The 24,665-nt window shown below is 56.5% G+C and overlaps 1 protein-coding gene across 6 annotated transcripts in view; it reads right to left on the bottom strand.

Annotated features, from left to right (window-relative positions):
* MIDEAS (mitotic deacetylase associated SANT domain protein) overlaps positions 1-24,665 on the bottom strand; it is a 98,241-nt gene that overhangs the window by 18,995 nt on the left and 54,581 nt on the right. For 2 of the 6 annotated variants that reach the window (XM_064571314.1, XM_045901184.3), the window contains exons 2-3: positions 1,874-3,564; positions 422-721 (exon numbers count right to left, since the gene is read on the bottom strand). In XM_064571314.1, the coding sequence (XP_064427384.1) occupies positions 422-721; positions 1,874-3,331 (1,758 nt within the window). In that variant the 5' untranslated portion in view covers positions 3,332-3,564. Of the gene's footprint in view, positions 1-421; positions 722-1,873; positions 3,565-6,957; positions 7,068-21,744; positions 22,739-24,665 lie in introns of those variants that run through there. The other 4 variants (XM_045901182.3, XM_045901183.3, XM_064571315.1 and 1 more) reach the window with 4 other exon arrangements.

Genomic DNA, 24,665 nt, shown 5'->3' on the forward strand with positions numbered 1-24,665 from the left:
TAAATGAGTATGCAGCTAATAACACAGCATTAAAATGTATAAAACGAATACTGACAGAACTAAAAGATGAAATAGATAAAACCTCAATCTTAGTGAGAGATTTTAACATATATATATCTGTACTGACAGAACAAGTAAACATCTCTGCCTCCCAGTGCCTAGCACAAAACCTGACCCAAATTAGAAGCCAGAATTTGCTGACCTGAAATTCTCCTAGGCAGTCTCAACTTCAAGTATAAAACTGTCTCACTATCTCCCATAAGTGCATTTATCCATAAGTTTGGTTTGGAAAATATAAATAGTATCTCCACGGGTTGCTTGAATCCCTCCTATATTGCCATGTTCTCCTTTTTCCCATAGGGTACTAGGCCCCCAGGAGCACACAGGTACTACAGGTGTTTGCATGGGGAGCCTCTCATACCTGGGCTGGGGCATCAGTCCCAGGGATACGTGTGGACCGCCTGCGGGTGACGATGACAGATGGCTTGTGTTCAGTGGGGTTCTGTTCAGGACCCTTCCCGTCCTCGTCAACACCTCCAACTTGGGCCGCCTCAGTTGGGTCCATAGTCCGCACAGGCACAGACACTGGGATGATGAGGGGTACCAGTCCGCTGTCCTCTCGTGCTCGCTTGGCAGCTAAGGAAGGCTCAGAAAACTCCACCCCACACTTGGTAGTTGAAGCCAACACACTTTTCCGCTTCTCCTCGGAGCCACTGGCATCCTGGAGGAGAAGGAGGGGGAACAGAGGTAAGGTTTAGAAGGTAAGTCCTGTTAAGTCCAAGACCCCTAGTCACATTTGATTCAGGAACTCAGACACCCATGATGGTTCCCAGTGGTCTTTCCCTGAATACCTTTTCTCTCACTACGCTCCCAAATACTCTCCATAACCTCCCTTCTGCCAGGGTCTCCGATCCTGGCCTGGCCCAGGGGTCCCCAGATGGCCACCTCAGGCCACAAGTGGCTTACAGATATGTTTTGTTTGGCCTGCACGGGGCATGGCACATGAAATAGTATCTAAATTCAAAACATACCTCTGCAAAAGAAAGTAAGCAAGGAACCGGTTACCAGGTAATGGTGGTCTTTGTACCTTTTCCCCACTGGCAACTGGTTGGAGGGAAGTCAAATTCTACGGCCTCTGACATATCAGCCTGGCCCATAGGCATGGGGGGAGGGGGTGTGGGAGGGCTGAAACCCCTAGGGAAGGAAGGTGCGAATACTGGCTTTTGAGCCAGATACTCGACTTTTATGTGACTTTGGGAAATACTCCTGGGGCCTCAGCTTCTTTAGCAATAAAACGGGATAATGGCAGCATCCCTGTCACAGGGTTTGATGATAAATTATTTGTGATCAAGTATAAGAAACTACAAGAGAGATGCTCAGATTCTGTTCATTCTTCTTCCCCACTGTTATTGTCATTTCTTTTAAATCAACTTGATTGCAGCAAAATTTACATACAACAAAATGCACCTCTTTTTAATTAGTTTGAAGCATTTTGACAAGTATAAGCACCTGCGTAACCACTGCCACCTTCTTGTCTTAGTATCCCGGATCTGGCAATGGTTTCACCTGCCCCTACTCCCAATCCTTCATGTGCCAAATGGAAGAAGCCAACCCACGATGGTGCGCTGCACCTTCCCGCCTGCAAGCCTGTGTGTAGAAACTTCCCCTCTCCTTCAGGTACGGATGTACCTATGCGGAGATTCTTTGCACGCAGGGAGTTCAGAACTCCCGGAAGCCTATGGGTTCTTTCTGTTTCCTTCAACGAAGTGAGAAAACTGCCCTGTGGCCTTGCGATCCCTTGCTCTCCCCTGGCCCCAGACAAGGCTCACGCGGCCCTCTGCCAGGCCAGACCTCCATCCCCGGCCACTCTCACCTTTGCGTTCTGCAGTGAGGCCAGCTCCACTGCCTTCTGGGCCAGGGTCAGCAAATTGGCCTCCTGGGACACCCGGCGCCTCCGTCGAGTGCTCTGGATCACCCCACCCCGTAGCACCTGCCCACAGTCCCCTGTGCCCACAGCCCTCACGCTCTCCTCGCTGCCCATCGTGGGAGCCTCCCGCTCCCGACCGTTGGGTGCCAGCCTGTCCCCGTCAGACAGCAACTGCGCCTCCCTCAGCTCCAGCGGGAATCCCAGAGCTTCAGGATGGGGCTGCCCCAGGGGGCCGGGGGGCGGCTGCTGTGGGGGCCAGTGATGCAGGAACAGGTTGCTGGCGGGCTCCTGTCCGGGCTGGGTGCCAGCCACATCGAGGGGGGCAGAAGGCAGGACCCCCTCCTTGGAGAGCCGGCGGGAGCGGCGGGGGAAGGCGATCTGGGACTGAGGTAGCACAGGCTGTGGGGCCGACTCCTGCAGGAGGGCCTTGCGCAGTTCTGGGTTCATGTCAGGGTTGGGGGGGAAGGCGTAGGGCGCCATGCTGTGGTGAGCCAGGTGGGACTGCCCCAGGGGCCCGGCCGGCTGCAGGCCGAAGTCCTGGGGCTGCTGAGAGGGGGGCTGCTGCATGGGATAGAAGTTCTCAAAGAGCGGCATCTGGGGGAGGGCGGGCTGCGGCGGCGGCGGCGGCGGCGGCGGCTTCTGCGGTGGGAAAGCCGCAACCGGGTTGGGGGGCGGTGGGCCCTGCCGGAAGACCTGCCGGTTCACCTGGTGGCCAAACGCCAGCTGGAAGGGCTGCAGGGGCAGTGTCTGGTTTGGGGGCTTCTTGGCCACATGGAAAGAGTTCAGGGGCGTCTGCGGCCGCCCGACGTCCAGCGGCACCTTCTGCGGCATCACCGGCCGCACCGCCGTTCCGTAGCGGTCCAGCTGCGGCCCCCCTCCTTTCTCCCGCTTCAGCGCCTCGGGGTGGTTGTAGTAGGTCGAGACCCCCACGCCGGGGTGCGGGCTCCCCTTGGGTGCACTGTAGAGCGGCAGGCTGTGGCGGCTCCACGTCGTGTGCGGTGGAGGCTGGCCCGGCTGCTGCTGCCAGCCGCTGTCGCTCACGCCCCCACCGCCTCCGCGCTCGGGGCCCCGCCCGGGAGCCGCCGCCGAGTTGGGCCACTTGACGGCGCCCACCTGCTGGGACAACATGGCCGCCGTGGTCCGCTCGGAACCGTACACCACGGAGTTCAGCAGCGCCAGGCTGTTGGGAGGGGGCAGCTCCACAGGCTGGGAGACCGGGGCGGCCCCTGCCGGACCCTCGTGCCCAAAGTAAGGCTCCTCCTTCACTCTGGTGGACTGTGGGGGGGCTGGGGGCTGCGGCGGGGCCTGCAGGGGTGGGGGCTGCTCCTTGGGAGCTGGTTCCTGGTCCCCAAAGAGGCAACGCTTCCGCCTGTTCTGAGCCTTGGGCTGGGCCTGGAGGTTCATGGTGTGGCCAACTGGGCCCTGGCAGTGAGCCCGACTTCACCAGTTGCCCATCCCCTGTGGGAAGGTCCTGCTGGAAGCCCAGCTCTTGTCCAGGAGCCAGTGGGGGCAGAGCAGGAGGGAGGTGAGGTCAGGCACAGGCAGAAAGAACTGTCGGCTCTTCCTTGCTTGTCGTGGAGAGGTTCTTGGGCTCGGCTACTCTTCCCAGTTCATGATGTTCCACAGGGCCCTGGAGCCTGCAGAGAGAAAACGACAGGGTCAGCCACAGCATCCCAGCCCCAGAGGTCAGCGCAAGTGTGCGGGAGGGGCCCACGTTCACAGAGCAGCCCTGGTGAGGCAGGAGCCAGGGCCTCGGGGAACAAAAAGAAGACAGCGCTTTGTGACTCTCCTGTCCCACCACCGCGCCCTGCAGCATTTGGGTATGTAATCTGTACACTGCACGAAGGCACCTGCCAGGGAACAAGTGGGGCTGAGATCCAGCCACGATGGTTCAAGGGGCAACAAAGGCCTTCTCTTAGGCTAGGTCTGGCTGCCCATGGGCTGAGCACGTCTGTCCATGAAGTAGCTTCCCCACCAGACCCAGAAGGAGTTTTATCCAGACCGTGCCCTCCTCTGATGCTCCAAGCACATCTCAGATGCAGGAAGTGGAGACAACAGGGGTCATTCCTAACTATGGGGCTCCGGGGTGGGAAGCCCACCAGGTCCTTGCAGAGTCCAGGACCCAGGGCTAGGCTCACGTCCTCTGCGCGGAGGCATGTAGGTGAGGCCCTAGAAGGGTATGTGCAGTTCTAGCCCCACCCCTGGGAGGAGCTGCTGGGTGGGACTGTGGCTGCCAGAGTCTTCCCCAAACCAGCACAGAACCTGTTTTGCAGCCCCGGCTGGCTGGAGGCAGGATCCAGCCGGGTACCTGGTCAGCAATCCTCACCTACCCTCCTCCACTGCCAAAGAGCTCCTGGTGTCCTGAGCAAAGGACTAGCACAACTACGATACTGAGGAGATGCAGATTGCTAGAACTTAGGTCTGAAATGTTTTTCTGTGACATGGTATGACTTAAAGCGTTCAGTGTCTTTGTTTATTTTCTAACTTGATTAAAAAAAAAAACAAAAAACAAAAAACAGTTTGCTCTATTTATCCTGCTACAGGATAGTGAAAATCAAGACCAGGTTTTTATAACTTACATGTATTTTTATTACCTACATGTATTTTCAAAGACTTTGTCTTTCTTCAGAGGGTTTTTTTTCTCCCTCCCTGGGAAGTTGTGATTGTGGGAGCTACGCAGCCCACCTCTTCCCAACGCTGTTAAGATTCTAGTCCTGGGCCAGTCAGGTCAGGAGGGAGAAGGAAGGAGGGGAGGGGAGCTCAAGAAGCCCTGAGGAATAAATCTGCAGGTCCAGACCAACCTCAGGCCTCAGACCCTAGAAGCTCCAGGACCTAGTTAGTAGTCCCAGGAGTTCCTGGGAAACCAGCCCAACCAGGGTGGGCTGGGGCTGGGGCTGGGCGGTAAGGGCCGGCTCTCAGTGCTGCGAGGCCCCCTATCACCCATTCACAGGCTTCCGCAGCTTCCCAGCCCTTCCCCTCCCTTCCCCTCCCTTCCCCTCCCGGAGCTGCAGTGACTCACTCCAGCCCCCCCTCCACCTGCCTTTCACTTTCACCAGCACCCAGAAGGGGAGGGACTTCCTCCTCCATTTCCTTCCTCAGCTCCGGGCCCTGCAATAAGCAGACCGTGCTTCCCACTAGCAGCACCCCCTTCGTCTTCACTTATGGACATCGGGGGAGGGAGGAAGAGACTAGGTGGACATCCAAGTTACCCTGGCCCTGGCAGCAGGGGGACAATTTGGACAAGCAGGGAGTGCAGAGGGCCAGAGAAACCACCTTTAGAACAAACCCCTTTCTCTTGCTTTTAAACTCTCATTCCCTGACAGGCAACCCGTTTCAGAGCAGAGACCCCAAAGCCACCTGCCCCCCATGAAAATAACCCTGGGCGCCACGGTGAAGCTGCAGGCTGCAACTGTCCCTGCTGCAGGCATCAGGCTCTGCCTCTCCAATCAGTGTGAGCAAACTAGATGTGTGCATCTGCAGAAGCAAGACAGAGGAAGGAAGAATGTGCCTGAGGGGAGGGGGAGGGTGCCCCAGGAGGGGAGCTGGCCCGTGCATGTGCCTCGAGGGGGCCCAGGTGCCCCTCAGGTGCTCACGTGCCCTTGTGCCTCCCCTGCGCTGACAGGCACAGGCTGCCCCCCTTCCGCAGTTACAGCCCTGCCTCGCTCGGGGACTGGATGAAGGGGAGGGCCACGTGGCGGATGAGTCTGTGTGCACGTGAGTGTGCACCTGGTGGAGGGCACACAGGCACGGGGGATGGCCGCTCGGGGCGGGGGGAAGGGGGGGTCTGCAGGTTGGGTTGAGTGAGATGGAGGCGGAGTGTGTGAACGGAGCTCCGGGACAGGGCTGCTGTGGCCCTGGGGCCCTGGGCCCCACTGCTGGCTCACCAGCAGCTGTTTGGTCAGGCTGGTGGGCCTCCCATCCTCCGCCCTGCAGGTCAGGAAGGACCCGCACTCAGGATCCCACAGTAGGTTTCCAAAGCTGGGCTGGGAACTTGCTTATAAGAAACCAAAGGGGCAGATTCTGGGGAGGTTGAATCACCCCAGAAGCTTCTGCAGAGGCCTTCCTTGTCACCCCCACTGGAAGGCTAAGAGTGTCAGGAGCACAGACACCCAGACCCGGGACCCTCAGAGAAGAAAGGTCACGATCTGGCGGGATGAGAAGAGTGAAAGGTGCCTGGGAACCCTAAAGGTAGGAGGGGAGGAGCCACACCAAGGCCGCAGGGCTCCTAGGAGCGGCGGGGTGGCCGCAGCCGCAGCAGCAGAACAAGGCACCTGCGCCAGGCCGGTCCCAAGTGCTTTGCATAGGTTTAGTTTCCACAACAGCATTCTAAGGCAGCATGAAGCCCACGCATGAAGCACTGCTATTTTAACCTCCATTTTACAGATGAGCTAGATGAGGCTCAGAGGGGCTAAGTGACTTGGCAATGGTCACGCAGTAATTATGTTGCAGGGCCAGGACCTGAACCTAGGTCTGTCTGCCTCCAAGGCCAAGCTCTTCTTCCTTGTCCCTATGACATGCCACAAGGACACCAGGGCCCTCTCTGCATCCCCCCCTTCTACAACATAGTCCCCACCATCTCAGAGCAAGGATTTCTGGACACAAATATCCCTCCTCACTGACAGGCCCCTCACCCCTGCCCAAACCATCGGCAGGTAAACCTCTATTTCTCCTCCCATACAGCTGAGGTCCTCAGTCCTACAGGAAGGGAGGCAAGAAATGGGGCTTTACCACAGAAGGGCCACCCACAAGGAGGTCTGAGACTGCACGGGCCACTTCAGCCCAGCCCTCTGGGCCTGGACTCTCCAGCCCCTGCAAGCTCACTCCTGCCTCAGATGTAGTTGCTGCTGGTGGGGCTTCCAGCTCTCATACCCTACTTGTACCTCACAGCCTGCAACTCTGGGCAGGAGTAAGCCACTTCCTCTCATTTCTTGTGCCCCAGCCCCACTTCTCTGTTCCTCAGGTGGAAGTCAGCCTGGCCTTCCTCCCAGTGAGGAAGAGGAAGGAAGCCATCTTTTCCAAAGGCTACTGACCTGTGGGCCAACTCCCTGAGGGTACAGGGAAGAGGGTGTAATGAGGAACTTCTGCAGGCAGCTCACCCATGGGACCAGCTGCAGGGTCTCTAACAGCGGATGCAGGAACACTGCAAAAGGAAACCCACAGTCACCAAGGGGCCCCAGACAGTGCAACCCACTTATCAGTCTGTTTGATTGTCTGTCCCAGCTCTATTCACTCTCTCTTCCTCCAGGCACCTCACTGCAGTAACCAATCCCTGACCAGACCCAGAGATGCCCCTGGGCTGAAGACAAGGCAAAAGTCTGTTATCAATGACCAGGGGACCTATGAGGCTTTCAGGAGGATCTGTGGTGGAAAACACTTTCTCTCTACAGAAGAAAGCAACGTGCAAGAAAAGAAAACAGTGCTGAACCCGCATATGTGTTTTGCAGACACATGAGGGAAGGTGCCGGAAAGGTCTTTGGGCACTCTATGCTGATGGTGACACCATGCCTTCCAGGGAGGGCAAACTAGAACACATGCAGCTCCCCAAGTGCCCTCAACAGCCCCGCCACATGCCCAACACCGGCTGGAGAGTCCAATGAGCCCTCACCACAGCGTAGCGGGGCCAGGCCATGACCACCAGGAAACCAGGGCCACCCACAAGCTCGAGACACTGAGTGCGGCCATCTGAGAGACAAGACCGTTGTGAGTCAAGGTTACAAGGCCAGGAAGGAGGTGCTTCACTTGGTCCTAGCAGCTTCAGGGACTCAGCTAAAGACCCTTCTTGCTAAAGAGCTCCTGCTCTCACAACCTGGGCCACTCCCAGCCCCACAAACTCAGCGCTAGGAGTCGGAGAGTCAGAGCTCATGCATCCCCAACCAAGACAGAACACGCCTATTTATGGCATCTAACAAATCTCTAGACCAGCCAATTCCCTGAGCACCAGAGAGGCTATGTCAGGACAAAGTCTAAACTCCCTATCCTGCCCACAAGTCCTGCAGACTCCTGCCACCTCTCTCAACCTGCCGTGCCTGAGCCCTCATTCAGCGGTGTTCCCGCTTTGCGTCCAGGTCCTTGGTGAGGCGGCACCCCTGCCTATGACACCTTCCCAACCCTTTCATGTGGCCAAGTCCTACCTGTCCTCCAGGTCTGAGACAGTTTCCTCTGGGAAGTCCTCCCTCACCCCAGGGCCGAGACAGGAGCCTCCCTATGCGCCCGTAACACCTCCCAACCACCATCCCCCGCCCCCCACCACGCTCAGCGCACGAAATTCCGGATGCCTATTTCTTTGTCCTCAGCAGACAGCAAGCTCCATGGAGCAGAGTTTGCGGACCGTTGCACCTTGGCACTTGGCTTGTACCTGCCTCATGGGATGCTCATTCAAGACTGCGCCCAAGGTGAGTCAGAGCTGTGCCCAGGCAGACACACCACTCATGGCCAGCGTGTTCACCGTGGGCTCCTGCCCCACCCTGGCTCCCAGTCTCTCTCCCTGATGCACATCAGACGTCCCCACGATCCTGAGATGAAGTGAAAAGGTCCCACCTCCCAACCCCACCCCACCTCATCCCATCAGTAGTAGCCCCAGGCCACCTCCAACGAAGCTGAACATGAATCCTTTTCGAATTGCTGGCCCACAAGCTCCTTGCCCCTTGACTATCACCTGCTGCCCCACACCACATGCCGGCCAACTGGAAAAGTGCCAGCCCCTCTGTTGCCCTGTCCAATTTTTCTTCCCCCATGGCTTCCCACCCTTGCTTAGACCATAGCCAGGGACATGAGCCTGTGGATCTGTTTACTTCATGCCCTGACATGGCTGGGCTGGGCCTCGAGACACCAAGGTGTTCGGCTGGGATGCCAGGCCCAGTGATGAGGGGCCCTCCTTAGAGGAGCCCAGCTGGCCCTCTAGCCTACACTCATATCCTGGAAAGTTCTCTCCCAGATACTCTTGGGTCTGTGGCTACAACCAGACTAGGCAAGTGGCCTGGAACTGTCATCTTGGGCTGGCTAGAGTTGTCCAGGCCTTAGATACACCTTCCCTCTGGACACAGTGCAGTCATCTGCAATGCTGCAACCCCCTCCCCCTTTAACTGGGAGCTCATACCAGGCTAAAGGGCCCCATGTCTCCAAACCACTGGACACATAAGTCCTGTTCATAAGGAGTTTGCAAACTGGTAAGGAAGGAAACACCAGCAACAGGGACAAAGACCTGACTCTGACAAGTGTCACTTCCCCCGGGGGGGGGGGGCGGCATGAGAACGCAGGCCATATGATCTACCCATTCCCAGTCCAGAAAGTCCCCAGATTAGCACTTCTCCGGACTCAGCTTCAGCTCTGAAATGCAGAGCCCAGGCCGATCAGGTCTCAGCCATCAGGCTGGTCAGGCTCAGAAGGTTTGGCCAGGGTTCCAGCTGGCTGCAGCCTGAGCTGTGATGGTAATAATGTCAACACTGAGATGCTTTTAAAGGGATGTGTGCGAGAGGGGAATCCTTTGTCTTATGAGGCACTCTCGGGGCTTCATTCAGGCATCTGCCTTCATTGTCCCTCTCCTCCACTGCCAGCAAGCACCCTCCGAAAGTCCATAGGAAGCCAGGATGTCCATGAGAAGCTACGAGAGCCAGGTCTGTTTTATGGGGCGGGGAGGAAAGAGAAAACAGAGTCCCAGGAAGAGCCTGGAAAGGATCAAACCTCCAGGCTCAGCTTTTGCCCACATGGAGGGGGCTGGCTGCCTCCCTCCTAGGCAAGGGCCACCAACAATCACAGGCAGCCTAGGAAAATCCCTTCCAGCAGGATTTGGGAGTCCCAGGGGACCAAGGTCAAAGCTGGCAGGTTTTGGCTTTCTCCAGAAGAGATAAAGCAAGTATCACTAAGGTCCGTAAGTGGTTGAACCTCTGGAAAGGGCCTCGTGGGGAGCCCTTGGTCTCCTGATAACCTTCTCTGTGCCCTAAGGGACTCACACACACACACCCTAGGCTGCTCCAACCCCTCCCTCCCCTTTAGAAAGGCTGGGCTCCCCAGCAGGTCTAGGGCAGGGGTCTCTGGAGTCTGTGCCTCACTAAGCCCCAGTGCTAGAGTCTACCCCAGGCCAGGACACAGACAAGCTATCTCACACGGGCCTCCCTTAACATGGCCTCACCCTACCTACCTAACAGTTCCCCCTCCCCACCCAACCCCCCCCCCCACACACACACCTCTGCAGCCCTCCAGGCTCTGGGGAGACAAGGGAGACCAGGCACAGTCCTTACCTGCACAGAGCTCCCAGTCTAATGGAGGACAGACACAGAAACACACACTGACTACAACGCACAGTAGCCCATGCAGGGGCGAGAAATACAAGGAACAGGTGGCCTGGGGAGAGTTCCCTGACTTTGAGCCTTTGACCGAGCTGTTCCCTCCACCTGGAGGGCCCTCCCCTGCTTCCACACTGACAGTCTACCTTCCTTCAAGGCCTAGCCCCTAAGGGCAGCCTCTGGGGCACAGTTCTCACCCTTTCTGAATCTTCATGCTCTTGCTCCATATTAACCATTTTCCCAAACTACTTCTTCAGTGCCCTCTGTTTCTGCACCAAGACTGGGGCACTCAGGGCCTGGAGGCAGTGTGGCCCAATGGTGAGTGCCATGGACTGGTTGTCAGGTCACAGGTGTCTGGTCAAGGAGCTGCAGCTCCCTGGTTCCTGCCTTTGAGGAGCTTAGGAGCTTTGGGCGGGTGTGGGGGGCAGGGGACAAGGCAGGACAAACACCTTCCTAACCCGCAACTGCGACATGAAATATTAGCCACCAGCACTGACCACATGCCCCATGAGTGTGAGTATTGCTCACTTGTGTAACCACTGTTCCCGAGAGATGAGATAAGGTTGGCTCTGAAAAGTAACTTGTTCCAGGTCACAGCCTGAGAACACAGTGAGGAGCCAGGGTTCAAATCTAAGTTTGCCAACTCCAAACCAGATCTCTCAAACCCACCCTAAGAGATGGGTTTATGGGTCTGGTGAGGAGTGGTCGGGGTGGGAAGCTGCGATGCTTCCTAGGCAGCCCAGGTGGTGCCATGAGCTGGAGCAGGGGAAAGACGAGAGGGTCAGGGAAGGGCGTTAAGGTGGCTTCCAAGGACCCACTGTTCCTTCCTCCCCCAAGGAGCCAACTGCCAGAGGGCCATACCCTGCCCAGGAGATGAGAGGAGTCCCATGGAGCCCTGGGTGGACTTTGCTCTCAGTTAGCCCCGCAGCCGACCATGACTCTGACAGTGCCAGAAGCCCACAGGAGCGCCGTGTCTACTGAGCACTTACTATGTGTCAGGCATGGTGCTAAGTGAAGTACCAGCAACATCTCACTGAACCCTCACTCTCCTTGGTCCCATTTTATAAGTCAGGAACGACATACTCGAAAATACCTATTTAACACAAAAGAAGACAGTAATAGAGTAACAGAGAAACAAACAAAAAAGATGTAAGACAGAAATCAATAGCAAAATGGCAGACATAAACCTTACCCTATCAATAATTATTTTAAATGTAGACTAAACACTCATTTAGAAGGGAGAGGTGGGGAAAATGGGTTTAAAAAAAAAAGAAACCACAATCCAATTATATGCTGTTTACAGGAGACATATACTTTAGATTCAAGGACGCAAATAGGTTGAAAGTATATGGATGGAAAAAGATAGACCATGTAAAGGGTAACCAAAGAGAGCAGGACTGGCCATGCTAATATTATGCTAATAGACTTTTAAGACAAAAATTCTTCCAGAGACAAAGAAGGGCCTTTTATAATGATAAAAGCATCCATCCCTCAAGAGAATATTACAATTAGAAACATACATGCACCTAACAACAGAGTCCCAGTATACTAGGCAAAAACTATCAGCATGGAAGGGTGAGACAAGACAATCCAACAGTAATAGCTGGAGACTTCAATAACGGTCCACTTTGAATAATGGACCGAACAACTAACCAGAAGATCACCAAGGAACAGAAGACTTCAACACCAAGAAGCAACTAGACCTAACAGATATCTACAGAACATTCCACCCAACAACAGCAGAATACACATTCTTCTCAAGAACACATGGAATATTCTCTAGGATAGATCATAAATTAGCCTATAAAAACAAGTCTCAATAAATTCAAAAGAAGTGAAACCATATGAAGCATGTTCTCCAATCAAAATGAAACGGAATTAAAAATCAACAACAGAAGGAAATTTGGGGAATTTACAGGAAATGAAGGTTATAAGTAACTTGTCAAGTTCTCCCAACCCAGCAAGGCCACTCCCTCAGATCACGCTCTCTATGCCTTGGGCACAGCCCTAGGAAGCTGCAGATCTCAAGAGTTTTGCAAATGCCTGGGTAGCCCCTCTCCCATCCCCCATACCGGACACACACTGCACCTGACCCCAAGCTTGACCCTAGAATCAAAACAGCCGTGGGAGGGAGAGGCCTGTGGGGCTGTAACAGCTTGTTATGCAGCCTGCTTCTCCCCGGGAAAAAGGCTACAGGCAAATATTTTCACTTCCCCTGCCAGTCTGCAGAATATCCAAAAGGAAGGAAGCAAACATTTATGGAGCAATTGCCCCATGCCAGGCACTTGACATGCCCTAATCCATGCTTACAAACTTCCCATCTAGGCATCTTATTGTCTCCATTCTAGACAAAAAAACCCGAGCCTCTGCTGCTCAAGTGGCAGAAGCAAGATGCAGGTCCCTGTTGTCTGCCTTCAAAGTTCCTGGTCTTTCCATCATTCTTCCAGAAAAATCCCAATTCCACACTTGTTGTGGGCTTCAGAAGGAATGCTACACATGAGAACCCCACAAAGCCAGCTGTGGACCCTCCCCTTCCTCACGCTCCCTCCCACCTGTTGCTTTTCCTGGGAGCACTTCCAAGTAGAGCGTAGTCTGTAACACTCCCACCAAGAAATAATCCCAGCCCCAGTCTGTCAGAAACGGGGTATCTGTAAAAGCCCCTGGAAGCCCATAGGGTTTTGAGGGAAGGGGACAGCAGAGGTGAGTCAGGAGCAGCAGGGTCAGTAGATTCTCACTCGCTGGAATAAGAGCCTCCATACCACATGGAGAAAGGTGGTTAGTGCCTCTCCTCAGAGCCAACCGGCAAAGCCAGGCCCAGCTGGGGAAGCTGAACAGATTCCAAATATTAAGGGTTGCCAATGTTCACTTAGTCCATTCCTCGTTCCACAGGCAGCCAGAGAAGGAAAGAAATTAGCCTGCGGATGCACAGCCGGGAGCAGAGCAGGGCCCAGAATCAAGAACTCCAATAACAAGACTTCCTGCTTCCACTTAGGCAGGCCACACCTTTTGGCAAGACATTGGGCAGGGCCTGGAGCCAAGGTGAAATCCCAACATCACAAAAAAAATAAGGCCTTCTCCTTTACCACCATCAGCATCTTCTCTAACATTTCTTGAGGGTATTACTATGTGCCAAGATGGTGCTAAGTGCTCTACCCATGACGCTGCTTAAAAAACAAGGTAGGTGTTAGTATTCTCCCCCTTTTTCCACGGAGGAACCTGAAGATCCAAAGGGTCCAGTCACTTGCCCGAGGCCACAGGAGTATAGAGGTGAGGCAGGGACTGGAACCCACGGCCCTTTCTGCAAACTTCCTCCCCAGGGCTTCAGGCTCAGCCTCCTGCTTGGCAGCTGGGATCCATGGCACAGCCTCTGGACTGCTCACATCTCCCTGGAGAGCAGCTTCAGCGGGCTTGAGAACCACCGTGGTGTTCTGGAAGCGTGGCTGGGCAAGTATGGTGGCTGAGAGAGGCGCGGAAAGTGAGCGGCTTTGAAAATGAAGAGGCTACTGGTGATCACCACCACAGGGGACCGTCTGTCGAAGGCCCAACACCTTCTGCTCAGGAGGAAGCCACACCCCTCCCACACTCCCCAACCCTACATCCACGGCTGGCAAACAGCTCTTTACACATAAAACCTTGACTCTCCCCTGCTTGTCAGATAACCTAACCCCTCAAGGGACGCAGGCTCCTGTCCCTTCCCCTGGCACCCTAAAGTCTGGCTCAGGTCAGCTCCATGACTGGGTTCCTCCTGGTGACAATGCCCCCTCCCCCACCCAGGACACTGAGTATCAGCCCCAAGCCTAGCAACCTGCCCCTTGCATAGCGCTCTCGGAGAGCCTTCATCTCAAGAACTTGAATTCCTAAATAAGGGCTGTTCATTGCACATCCTAATTAAGGGAGACAGACAATGCCCACCCGCTCCAAAAATCATTGGTCCACATCTCTATTTCATGGTGAATAAAACTGAAGCCCTAGGGGCGCCTGGGTGGCTCAGTTGGTTGAGCGACTGCCTTCGGCTCAGGTCATGATCCTGGAGTCCGTGGATCGAGTCCTGCTTCTGCCTCTGACCCTCCCCCCTCTCATGTGCTCTCTCTCTCATTCTGTCTCAAATAAATAAATAAAATCTTTAAAAAAAAAAAACAAAAACAAAAAACTGAAGCCCTAAGAGGTGAAGTGACTTGCCCAAGGACACACAGCTGATTACTTGGGTAGAGGCGTGGTCGGGGCCTCCCAGGTGGATGTTCTCACACCCAGCACTTCCGGGCAATCCCAGGTCCTTGATGTTTGGCTCATGTCCTTCTTGGGAGGGAGGTGAACAGGGGTGTCTAGCGTGTGGTGTCTGCATCGGCCCAGGATCTCCTGTGTGGTCAGCTCCAGAAGGTGCCAAGACCAACTTGGTGGATTGGGGCAGGCAGTGAGGAGGGTGTCTTGCTGGTTTGGAGGAAAAGAGTGGGGACAATATGGCTCCCCAATATCTGCTAGTGACTGAAAAGCACAAAAACTTGCTGCCAGCAGAGGGGGTGTCAGCATGGCTGCCTGGGCCTCCACGAGGAGCTACGAGGTGGGCAGAGGCGCCTGCCTCACGGGCCCAGCCAGCCAGTCGGAGCCGCGCCCTTTCTCAAGCCCCGGTCAAGATCCAGGGCCTCTGCCAAATGCTCACACATTCCATGCATTTCTTCAGTCTCTGAGCAGCTGCTGCAGGGCCTTTTTTCCTGTGTTGATTTATTCTTTATTGTTCCTGAAATACACCCAGAGGCCTTTGGCACCAGGCACCGGCAGATCATCCAGCCCAGGCCCCAAGTACACACCAACCAGGTTCCCTGAGAGCAGGGCCCAGCCTGCTGGAATGATGGACCCCAGGGGTCAGACTCAACAGCCGGGAAGAGAGACCCAAGATCCCACCTACCCACCCCCAGCCTATGGTCCTAGAACTGATTCCAGGGCTGACTACAGAGTCTGGGATGTCTGGGGAGGAGGAGATACTTGGAAAGTCTCAGGGAGACCTAAGCCAAGCCTTTCCATTCCTCCCATGCATGAGCAACGCCCCCCCCCCCCCCCCCCCCCCCCCAGCCAACACACCCACAGCTGACCCTCAGGTGTCTGTTGCCCTCTGCAGGAGGGCCTTGTGGCTCAGGCTGGGCTTCTGATGGCCCTGTGAAGTGTTTGGAGAGGGAGGCCTCAGAGGGGTTTTCCCCTGCCCTTCCCAGCCCAAAATATCTCCCCTAATCCTTGGGTCTAAAGGAGCCTGAATTCCTACCATCAGCACTTCATTCCAAGGGTCAAAGCATTGTTCCCTGTGCACGTGAAAATAGCCCAAGGAAGTATGAGCTGCAGGGTAAAAAGAGCCAGGGCTTTAGGGTCTGACAAAATGCATCCCAGCTTCTCCAATCACCAGCCTCTCTGTGGGTCTCAGTTTCCCTATCAGTAAATGGGCGCAATATCCTCGCCTCATAGTTACCATGGAATTAGATGAGGTTAGCACATATATGGAGCGCCTGGCACAAAGTAAAAGCTCGATAAATGTGCTTTCCTTTCCCCTCTGCTGGGCAGGAGTGGCATCATTGTCAGTCTTCAACACCCCGGGAGGACCTGAATCGTCTGATGCTCTCAGTCCTGCAGCTGGCTGAGCACAGGGCCGGCCCTCGAGAGCAGGACAAGGAGCTGAGCGGTCCCAGCAATGGTGTCGGGTTCTGCAGGCACGCGGGGCATCTGGCCTAGGGACGTGGGGGGGGGGGGGGGGACACACCCAGCACAGGCCCCTCCCGGGCTCCGCTGCGCCAGCAGAGCCTGCAGGGACGTGGTGAGACAAGAGTCCCCGGATGATAACTGCCAGAGCATCCGGGCCCACCATGGAGCCTCCACCCTCCTGGGCTCACCCGAAGGAAAGCAATAAAAGGGAAAGTACCATCACCTGAGGGAAGCTGGGGAGGGGGTGGCCAGAGCAAGTATGAGCAGGGACGCCAAGGGCACCCTGGCCTGTAGACGGCCAGTAAGCCTGTCCCAAGGCGACCACAGCGAATGTCCCACAAGTGCAAGTGCCCGCCTGGTTATTTTTGGCACCTCTTCTGCCCAAAGCCAGCAAGGAAAGGCAGCTGCTAGCAACATGGAAGGGCTGTTTATGCTCCAGCGTGCAAGCACTGAGGCGGGGACAGAAAGAGCACCATGCAGCGGAGGCCTCGGCCCCCTTTCTTCCTCTCCCGACTGTCCCCATAAGGTCCCATCTGCCTGTCACATAGTTGACATAGCATGGGTACTTCTGCTTTCACTCAGATCCAGTCTCCCAACCACGAAACACACACACACACACACGCACGCACGCACGCGCACGCATGCACGCACGCACAAATAAGTAAGCAGGGAGCCAGCAGCCAGCTGGCGACTGAGCCACACCCAGGAACGGCAGATGACTCCTCCGGGCAGCCCTCCCACCTTCCAAACTGGGAGGGACAGGGACCAGGGGCAGGACGCTGGAGCAGCTCCTCTTTCCACCCGCCCCAGGTGAAAGTGGACACAGAGGGGAACCTCAAGCAACTCACTGTCTCTGCACTTCCCCATCTGAAAACGAAGGAGTGGGATTCCATGTCCCACAGTGTCTTCCAGCTCTGGCATGACTCCTGGGAGCTGGGGAGCCCAGGACTGTGACCCGGGCCCAGCTGCGGAGGTCAGACACAGCAAGGTCAGGTGGGGGGGAGGAGCTGAGCAGTAGTCAGGTACATTCCCCAGGAGCTGCCAGAAGGCTGGGGGGGGCGGGGGGGGCAGGACCAGGGACAGGAGGAAGAGGTAGGAGAGAAGAAAGGGGGGAGAAAAGCCAGCCTACGTGCACTCTCAAGAGTTGCCAGTTATCACTTAAGCTTTTCTGAGCTCCTTTCTGAGCTCGGGGGCCCTCCCCCTCAAGGAACTGACAAATTCTGGCAACAGCAGGCTGGATTGGGCCTCTGTCTGCCCAACTGCTGGAAAAAGATGGGAATCGAAATCCCTCACCATCTCCTTCCTCTCCAGACCCCATTTCCCCAGAGAAGTTGGGCAGCCTCACAGGGAACCCCCTTCTGGCTGCAAGCCTGGTATCTTTCCCCCTCTCCAAGCTCTGGCCTGGTCAAATCTTGCCCTGGCTGCTCCCCTCCCCCTCTTCGTGAGACTCCTGGAGGAAGAAGCACAGCCTGGAAAAAATAACCCACAAGCTCCCCACAAGCGGCTGGGGAGAAAGGCAGAGGGAACAGGGAGCACCTTCCCCAGCCGGCCACAGCACGGGGCTATGTTCCAGGAAGAGCAAGAGCAAGAAGGGCTGCCAGGGAAGCCTCAGGCCCCCAGCCCCCCTCTTCCCCACCAGCTCCCCACGCCCCTTGCAAACCACAGCCGGTAATCGAGTCCCTCAGGGAGACCCGCCACCCCCACCCCAGCAAAAACCCAGCTCTTTTTTGACATGTGCCAACTTTCTTCTTATATAATATCTCAGTGTCTCCCCCACCCCCCTACCCCACTCCACCCCTGCTATTTCAATTGGTGAAAGAGCCAAAGTGCTCTTTAGAGGGACAACTCCCACCCTCAGCTCCACCCAAGCCTCCACTGAGGTCACACTGGGAGGCTTCAGGTGAAGCAAAGACAAGGGGACTTTTTCCGTGGCTGAGAAAGCAGCCTTCCTCCCACCCACGTGAGCAGTTCAGCCTGAGGCCTGGGCGGGTAGGTTCCCGAGAGTACAATCTGATCTCTGGGAAGTTGAGCCCTTAACTCTGGGCTGCAGGGACAGAATCCCTTGCAAAAGCACATAGGCACCAGGATCTGGGCCCGTCTAGCTGGGCGAGGATCACACAGCTCTACCCGGGGCCTAGGGAGTTATAAAAGGAGCTTCATTCACACAGGCCCCAATGCCCTGGAGGAGCATCCTCCTACCATAAGCAGGACACGCTTCATTTCCTCTTCCCTGGGAAGAGTTCAAAAGGCAAACAGCTAAACTTGGGAGGGACCAGTGAAATGATAGCCACCATCTGTTGAGTACCTACTATGCACCACTTTGCATGCATGATCTTGTTTAACCTGCACAGCAACCCTACGAAGTACTATTATCATCCTCATTTTACAGGTGAGGAAACTGAGGCTCAGGAAGTTAAGCAATGCCCAAAGCCACACAGGAAGTAGAGAAGCTGGAGTAGGAAGCCCCGGTCTGCCCAGTCTTCGTTCCTGTGCACCTACTGAGCTTCCTTCATAGTCACTGCCCAGGTTACTGTCCACACACCATCCAGGAATGGTGTTCTGAGCGTGGGGGTGGAACTGGGTGTGGCCAAATTTTGCTTGATGGCTCTGGAATCCGAACTGACGCCCCACTAACTGTTCTCACTCCCAAGTGTGTGGCTGTGAGAGCCCCTGTAAGTATATGTGTGTTGGGGTAGAGGGAGGGTGATCTGGATTCCAAATAGCAGTTTCCAACACCAAAGTTATGCTGTAATGCCTCTGATTCATAAAATGAGCTCACAGTCTCAGGGTATCCTGAACGTTGCCTCGAATGCAAACGCAGATCCCTTAAGTAAGACCTGGGGATTTCAGGTCCACCTAGCTCCAGCCCTGTGTGCAGTTTATTTAGTTCAGCCGCACAGAGTCACTGCTCCACTGGGCAGGAGCAACCCCTCCATTGGAATGCAACCCCTGGCTGCATTTCCTGCAGCCTATGGTGAGTCAGGGAGGAATGGAGCCCCCCAGCTGCTTCTATACTGATACTCGCGTGCATACACACATGCACACACACACAGAAAGGACGCCAATTTGGCCTGGCCAAAGGAAATGCCCAGGTTAGCAGATTCCCAGGCAGGAGGCTTCGCACTCTTTCACTCCGAGGTCCCTCTGGGGTCAGAACGATCAGATATATTCTCCAGCTCTCTGGAAGGCCAGCTGTAGTGCAGGGCCAAGAAACTGGGTTCACCGGCACCAGACTCACTCGTGGACTGACCCTCTTGAAACCAATGTTATGAATCCCAGCATCGGGACTCGCTGGGCCCACCCCACACAAGCCCTCATTTTTCTCATGGAGATCTTTCATTCATTTGTTCAACTAACATATACTAAACACCTGCTAGAAGCCAGGCACTGTGAGAACAACACAGAACATACACTAGGGCAGAGATTATGGTAATCCCGAAATGGACTTTCGGCGTTTCACACACAGAAACTTCACTGCAACTGTGCAAAGGAGTTCAGAGACTCTCTGAGTTTATGTTTTGAGCACCACAGTACGGTATGTACAGAAATGACTACATAAGGCGGAAATGAGTGTTCAGAAGAAGGCTGAGGCATCTCCAAAGAGGTGTCATTTGAAACAGGCCTAAAAGGATCAGCAGGAATCTCCCAGCTACTTGTGGCCATCCCACTCCTCCATGAGCAAGGTTTCCTCCTGGGGGACCCAAGCTGCAGGAGAGGGGCCATCAAGGCCAGATTCCCAGACTGGCCCATTCCCCTTCCAAGATACTATGCCCCAAGTGCTCCCCCAACACACACATCCTTCTCCCACTCCTCTCTTCTCCTGGCCCCACAGGGCAGCCCTTCCCTGGGTTCTGCAGGCACAGGCAGCCCTTAACTGAATCTGTAACTGCATATGCCTTTTTTTTTTTCTCATTCCAGGGTACCCTTTCCTAAAGTGAGGTGAGAGTCTGCCTGGCACTTGGAAAAGCCACAGCGGGCAGTGGGCAGACTGTCCCAGAGCAAGCTGTATGGTGGGGGGGGGGCACCCTCTAGGCTCTTCACCCCCTTGTCCCCTAGGAGCTACTCAGATCACAGTAACCAGCCAGAGGCCAATCCAATTACAGTGGAGACAGGGCCTGGACCATGCAATGAGATGGTTTATCACAGTAATTGAATGTTTACACCCCTATTATTCACTGTCCAGAGCAGGAGGAAAAAGAGGACCGGTAAATTCGCAACCTGGAAAGGTTTCTCTTTTCCCCCTTGGTCCTGAAGCCATCTAACTGCCTGTGGAAAGGGTGCATTTCTCTGATTCTGTGCCACACCATCCCTGGGAGGTTCTGGAGCAGGACAGGTGGTATTCTCTCCTCAGCCTGGCCCCACAGAGGAGGAGAGGCTTCTCCTCAGAGCTGCAGTCTCTCCACCTTCACCAGGCCCTCCAGTTGAGCTTCAATCCTGAAGCTGCAGGGACAAGGAGAGGCCAGCCGTCCAGGCTGCCACCGGGCCAGGCTCCCCCTGCTGGAGCAAGCCAGACCTCCCCTCCCCCCAGCCACAACTGCCAACAGGGATCCCCTGCACACACGTGCCACGGAGGCCTCCACAGTCAGCCACGGTGAGCCAGCTCTCCTCCCATCCCACCGGCCCCAGAGCCAGGCTCCACAGGCTGGCACACTGATTCGATGTGGGATGGTGGAAGCAGGAAGTAGCCACCAAAGTTGTGACCAACAAAGTTTTAAATGGGGCGAATAACTTCCCCTTTCACCCTTCCAGCAGCTTGCTCTGGAGGCTGGGCTGGAGTACCCAGGGGCCTCCACTTTGGCAGGAGGCAGGTACTTCCTTCAGGTCTGCCTTCCTTGGGGCTGAGGCTTGAAAATCCCAGGGCGGCACCAGGCCCTTAGCCAGAGGCTTGGGTGGGGGGCCCCAAAGCGGGGGGCAACCTGGTGCACACGCTCCTGTAAGCCTGAGTTGGGAGGGTATGACTACCTCCACCAAGCCGGCCATGTGCGGGGACCAGACAAAACCCGGGGCCCCGAGTTCCGGGCGGGCACCCACAAACACAGCACGCGGTGAGGGGCGCGGAGAGCTGGGCAGGCCGCAAAGGCGCGGGCGTGCGGGGGCGGGCGAGAAGGATGACAGGTCTGAGGTGCGCCCGCAGCGCCGGGGTGCGCGGGGCGAGGCCGGCCCGCCCGCCCTAAGCGCTCCAGCTTAGGCCTCTGCTGCACTTGCCCCAGCTCCCCGCCGCCCCTGCACGTCTGTTCCCCCAAACTCCCGGCGCGGGCACAGTTTCCCTGTCCACTCTGCCGTGCACACTGGCAGGACCTGGGGAAGGGGCTCCCGCGCCAAGTTCCTGCAGCTCGCGTGAGCCCCTCCCGACGCTTCCGGGGCCTGGGCTCGGTCACGCAAGCCGGTTCCCCCGGACACCACGTTTCTCTCCGGCGGAGGAGCAGCCGTAATACCGAGTCGCCGCCGCCGCCAGCGCGGCGGGCCAGGCGGCTCGAGAGGGTTTTCCTGCCGGGGCCGCGCCCGGGTGGGCGGGGGCCGCGCGCGAGCCGCGTAGCTGCACAACACGGCGGGCTGGCGCGGCACACGCAGCTGCGGGCCGGCGGTGCTGGCCGCGGAGGCGCGGGCTGCGGAGCGGCGAACGCACGTACACACGCACACCCCGCCCCGGCCGCCCAGGCCGCAGAAGTTGACGCGCCGCGCCCCCCGCAGCCCCGCGCCCCCGCGCCCGGCCGCGCCTGCAGAGCTGCAGCCCGCGCGCCCGGCAGCCACCGCCTGCGCGCAGCCCGGGGTCCCTGGGCCGCCGCCGCCAGGGCGGGCTGTGCCTCGCCGCGTGCAGGCCTCGGCCGCCGGCCGGGCAACCCCACTTACCCGGCTCCTGCCCGAGCTCCAGCATCGGCTGTCCCCCTTCCGCCGCGGGCCGCCGCCTTCGGTCACCTCCCAGGCTCCAGCCGCCTGCACGCACTCCCGGATTTTAAAAACAAACAGGCGCCTCCGCCTCCCCGCGGCGCTCGCAGGGCTTCCGCCAGCCCGCGCCTCCCAAGGCTGGGAAGTTTGCTGGCGGGGCCCGGGCGGGACGCGCGGGCTGTCACCCCTCGCTTGCGGCGCAGGAGCCTCGGTGCACCCCGCGCCCGCGGTGTCTGCCTCGCGATCGCTCTCCCTCCCTCCGTGTCACCCCCAGTCCTGCGATGCAGTGTCAGGATTGCACTGCTCTGACTCATCGGTTGAGCTCACAGCTTGAAAAAAAAAAGAGAGAGGGCGAGAGGCAACAGCGAAGGAGGAGGACTCTCTGGCGTGCTACAAAGGATTGCACAACTCCGGGCTGGGAGCTGGGAGCGCGGAGCGCCCAGCGGCCGGCCGGCGCGCGCGGCACGGCGGCGAGCAGGAACCAGCTCCACCACTTCATCAGCACAACTGTCTCGGGTCGGCCTCACAGCCGGCAGGCCTGGCGCCGCCCACTTCCTGCGACCAAATAAGGCCGGAGAAGGCGTCCTTAAACCTCGGGCGGCTGTCCGGGCTGGGGATTTCCAGCAGACCTCCCCTCCACTCCCGAGTGGGTCGCCCTCCTCCCTCAGCCCAGGCCGGCGCCCCCGATGGCTTTGCTGGAACCAACAGGCCACGCGGCTCGTTCCTTTCACATCAAGGTCAGAAGGAGACGGTGACGAAATGCTTGGAAACCCATCGGGCCTGCCAGGAAAGTGTGTATGTGATGTTGGGGAGGACACAAGTCGCTTTCTTCCACAAAGAGAACTCTGGTTTTGGATACGGTAAATCATGCACAGTCCTCTCTAAGGCACTCTATTTAAGTTTCCCCAAGTTTCACTTTTGGCTCACCAGCATCCTAGTGGTGTAAAGGTTATTGAGAAACGTCCCAGCCCCTATAAAAGACCCAGTTACTGAGGTGATGAAAAGCTCCTGGGTTTCATTATAGCAACTGAAGGCAGTTGGGGCAGCTTTTCACTGCATGCCCACATTTCCCCTCCCTTCCCTCCTAACCGCCCCCCCCCCCAATCCCATGCCCCCTTGCCTGGCTGATGGGAAGATGAGAAACATTTCTGCTGCTCAGGAGGTTCTTCTTGGCCCCCACATTCAGTATAGCTCCAGGGCCAGGAGAAAGTCCAGGGGAGGTTCTTTCCATTTGTTTTTGGGGTTTTTTTTTTCCCAAAGAGATGGGTCAGAAGGAGGTTTGCCTTTGAAGGAAAAAACACCACGTCCTGGCAGCTGCTATCTGCCGTCCAGTCCTGAGGAGCAAATGCATCTCTTGCTTTCTCAGGGAGAAGGGGGAGAGGCAGTGGAATGGGATTCTCCCAGATCCTCTGAGCCTGCAGGGCAAGGGCCTTTGCCCCTAGGGAGCAGACAACAGAGACCCACCCTTGCTCCTGAGGAGCACCACTGTCCCGTGCTGTCCCACCCCTTTGCTGGCTGGAGCACCTGTGTGCACCCAGAGTTCACACCTCACCCAGGAGGAAGAGGGCTTATTGTACCAGGGTAGAACAGATATGGCAAAAGAAGAACTACCTAAAGCAGTCTCATCTTCCAAATAGAGATAATTATGCCAGGGGACTGCACCAGATGACCTCTCTTCCAGTTTAAAATCCAGGATTCTGTGATTGTAAAAAGTGAATGGAGGAGCCAGGGAACCCGCCTCCAACAAAGAAAAGCCCAGGCTCTAGGATTTAGCATCTGCAATGACGGTATTGTTCCTGACAATACTCAAAGTGCGTCCCCACACAGCCTACTCAACAACCCTACGTGTGTGAGAGTTTTATCCCCCTCGTTTTATGGACGAGCACACGTTTGGATAGGTTAAGTGACTTGCGCAAGATCACAGGGCAAGCCAAACATTTGTCACTTCTCTGTTCCTCTTCCCAGCTCCCCCAGAGGAAGACAGTGAGCAGTTGAGGGACTGGGGTGCTCAGGCATGCAGGCCCGGCCCCCAAGTAGAGGCTAGACTCTCAGGACTCCTAGGCAGGGGTTTGGTGTAAAGGCTTTTTGTTTTTTTCCATTTGTCTGATTTCTTCATTCCCGCTGACACCTCATCCAAGTGAGGGAAGCAAAAGCAAAGCCACTTGGTGTCCAGTGCCCACGGCTGCCAGGTCTGCAGGCCTCTGGCCATCCTGTCCTCCTCTCCCCCACCCCCAGGGCCTAACCCTGAAATCTGGCCTCAAGCCAGCCCAGAGCAAGCCCAGGGATGTTCCCAACCAACCAGAAAACCCAGCTGGGAAGCACATTCCTAGAAGAGCCTGCCACCATGAAGCCAGGGCCCAACCTCAAGGGAACGAGTGGGAGCCACTCCAAAGGGCACTCCTCACTCAGCCTCGTCCCGCCAGGACTTCCTCCCTGTCCCACGCGGGGCTGCTGGGCCCCGGGCCCAGGAAGCAGCAGGAGGAGTAGGGGGTAAGGTGGCAGGGGTGCATGAGAAACAGAAGTCAGGGACCCGGAGGAGTCCCGCTTATCTGGGAACAGCACATCCCTTCACCCCAACTCAACTTCCAGACTCAGGCCATTTCAGAAAGAGGAGAGGAAGGAAAGGGGCACGTGTCCGTGCAGGGGAGGAGGGCTCAAGATGGTGTCCGACGCCCCCCCACCCCCCTGCAGGAGAAGTCCGCCTCCCACAGGCAGGCCGATGAGGTTGTGCACGGACAGCTGCAGCTCTTCCGAGAAAGCCCTGGAGGTCAGTTTGGCTGCAGATATGACAGTGCAGAATCACTGACATGTGAAGTGAAAGTTTTGGTTTTAGAAGCTCTAGTCTCTGGGGCAGCCAAGAAGGGTGCCCTTTGGAGAAGAAAATA

The sequence above is a fragment of the Mirounga angustirostris genome, unplaced genomic scaffold (genome assembly GCF_029215605.1).
Source record: "Mirounga angustirostris isolate CCGP_5_RB_7025 unplaced genomic scaffold, mMirAng1.0.hap1 SCAF_9, whole genome shotgun sequence".
NCBI classification, from domain to species: Eukaryota; Metazoa; Chordata; class Mammalia; order Carnivora; family Phocidae; genus Mirounga; species Mirounga angustirostris.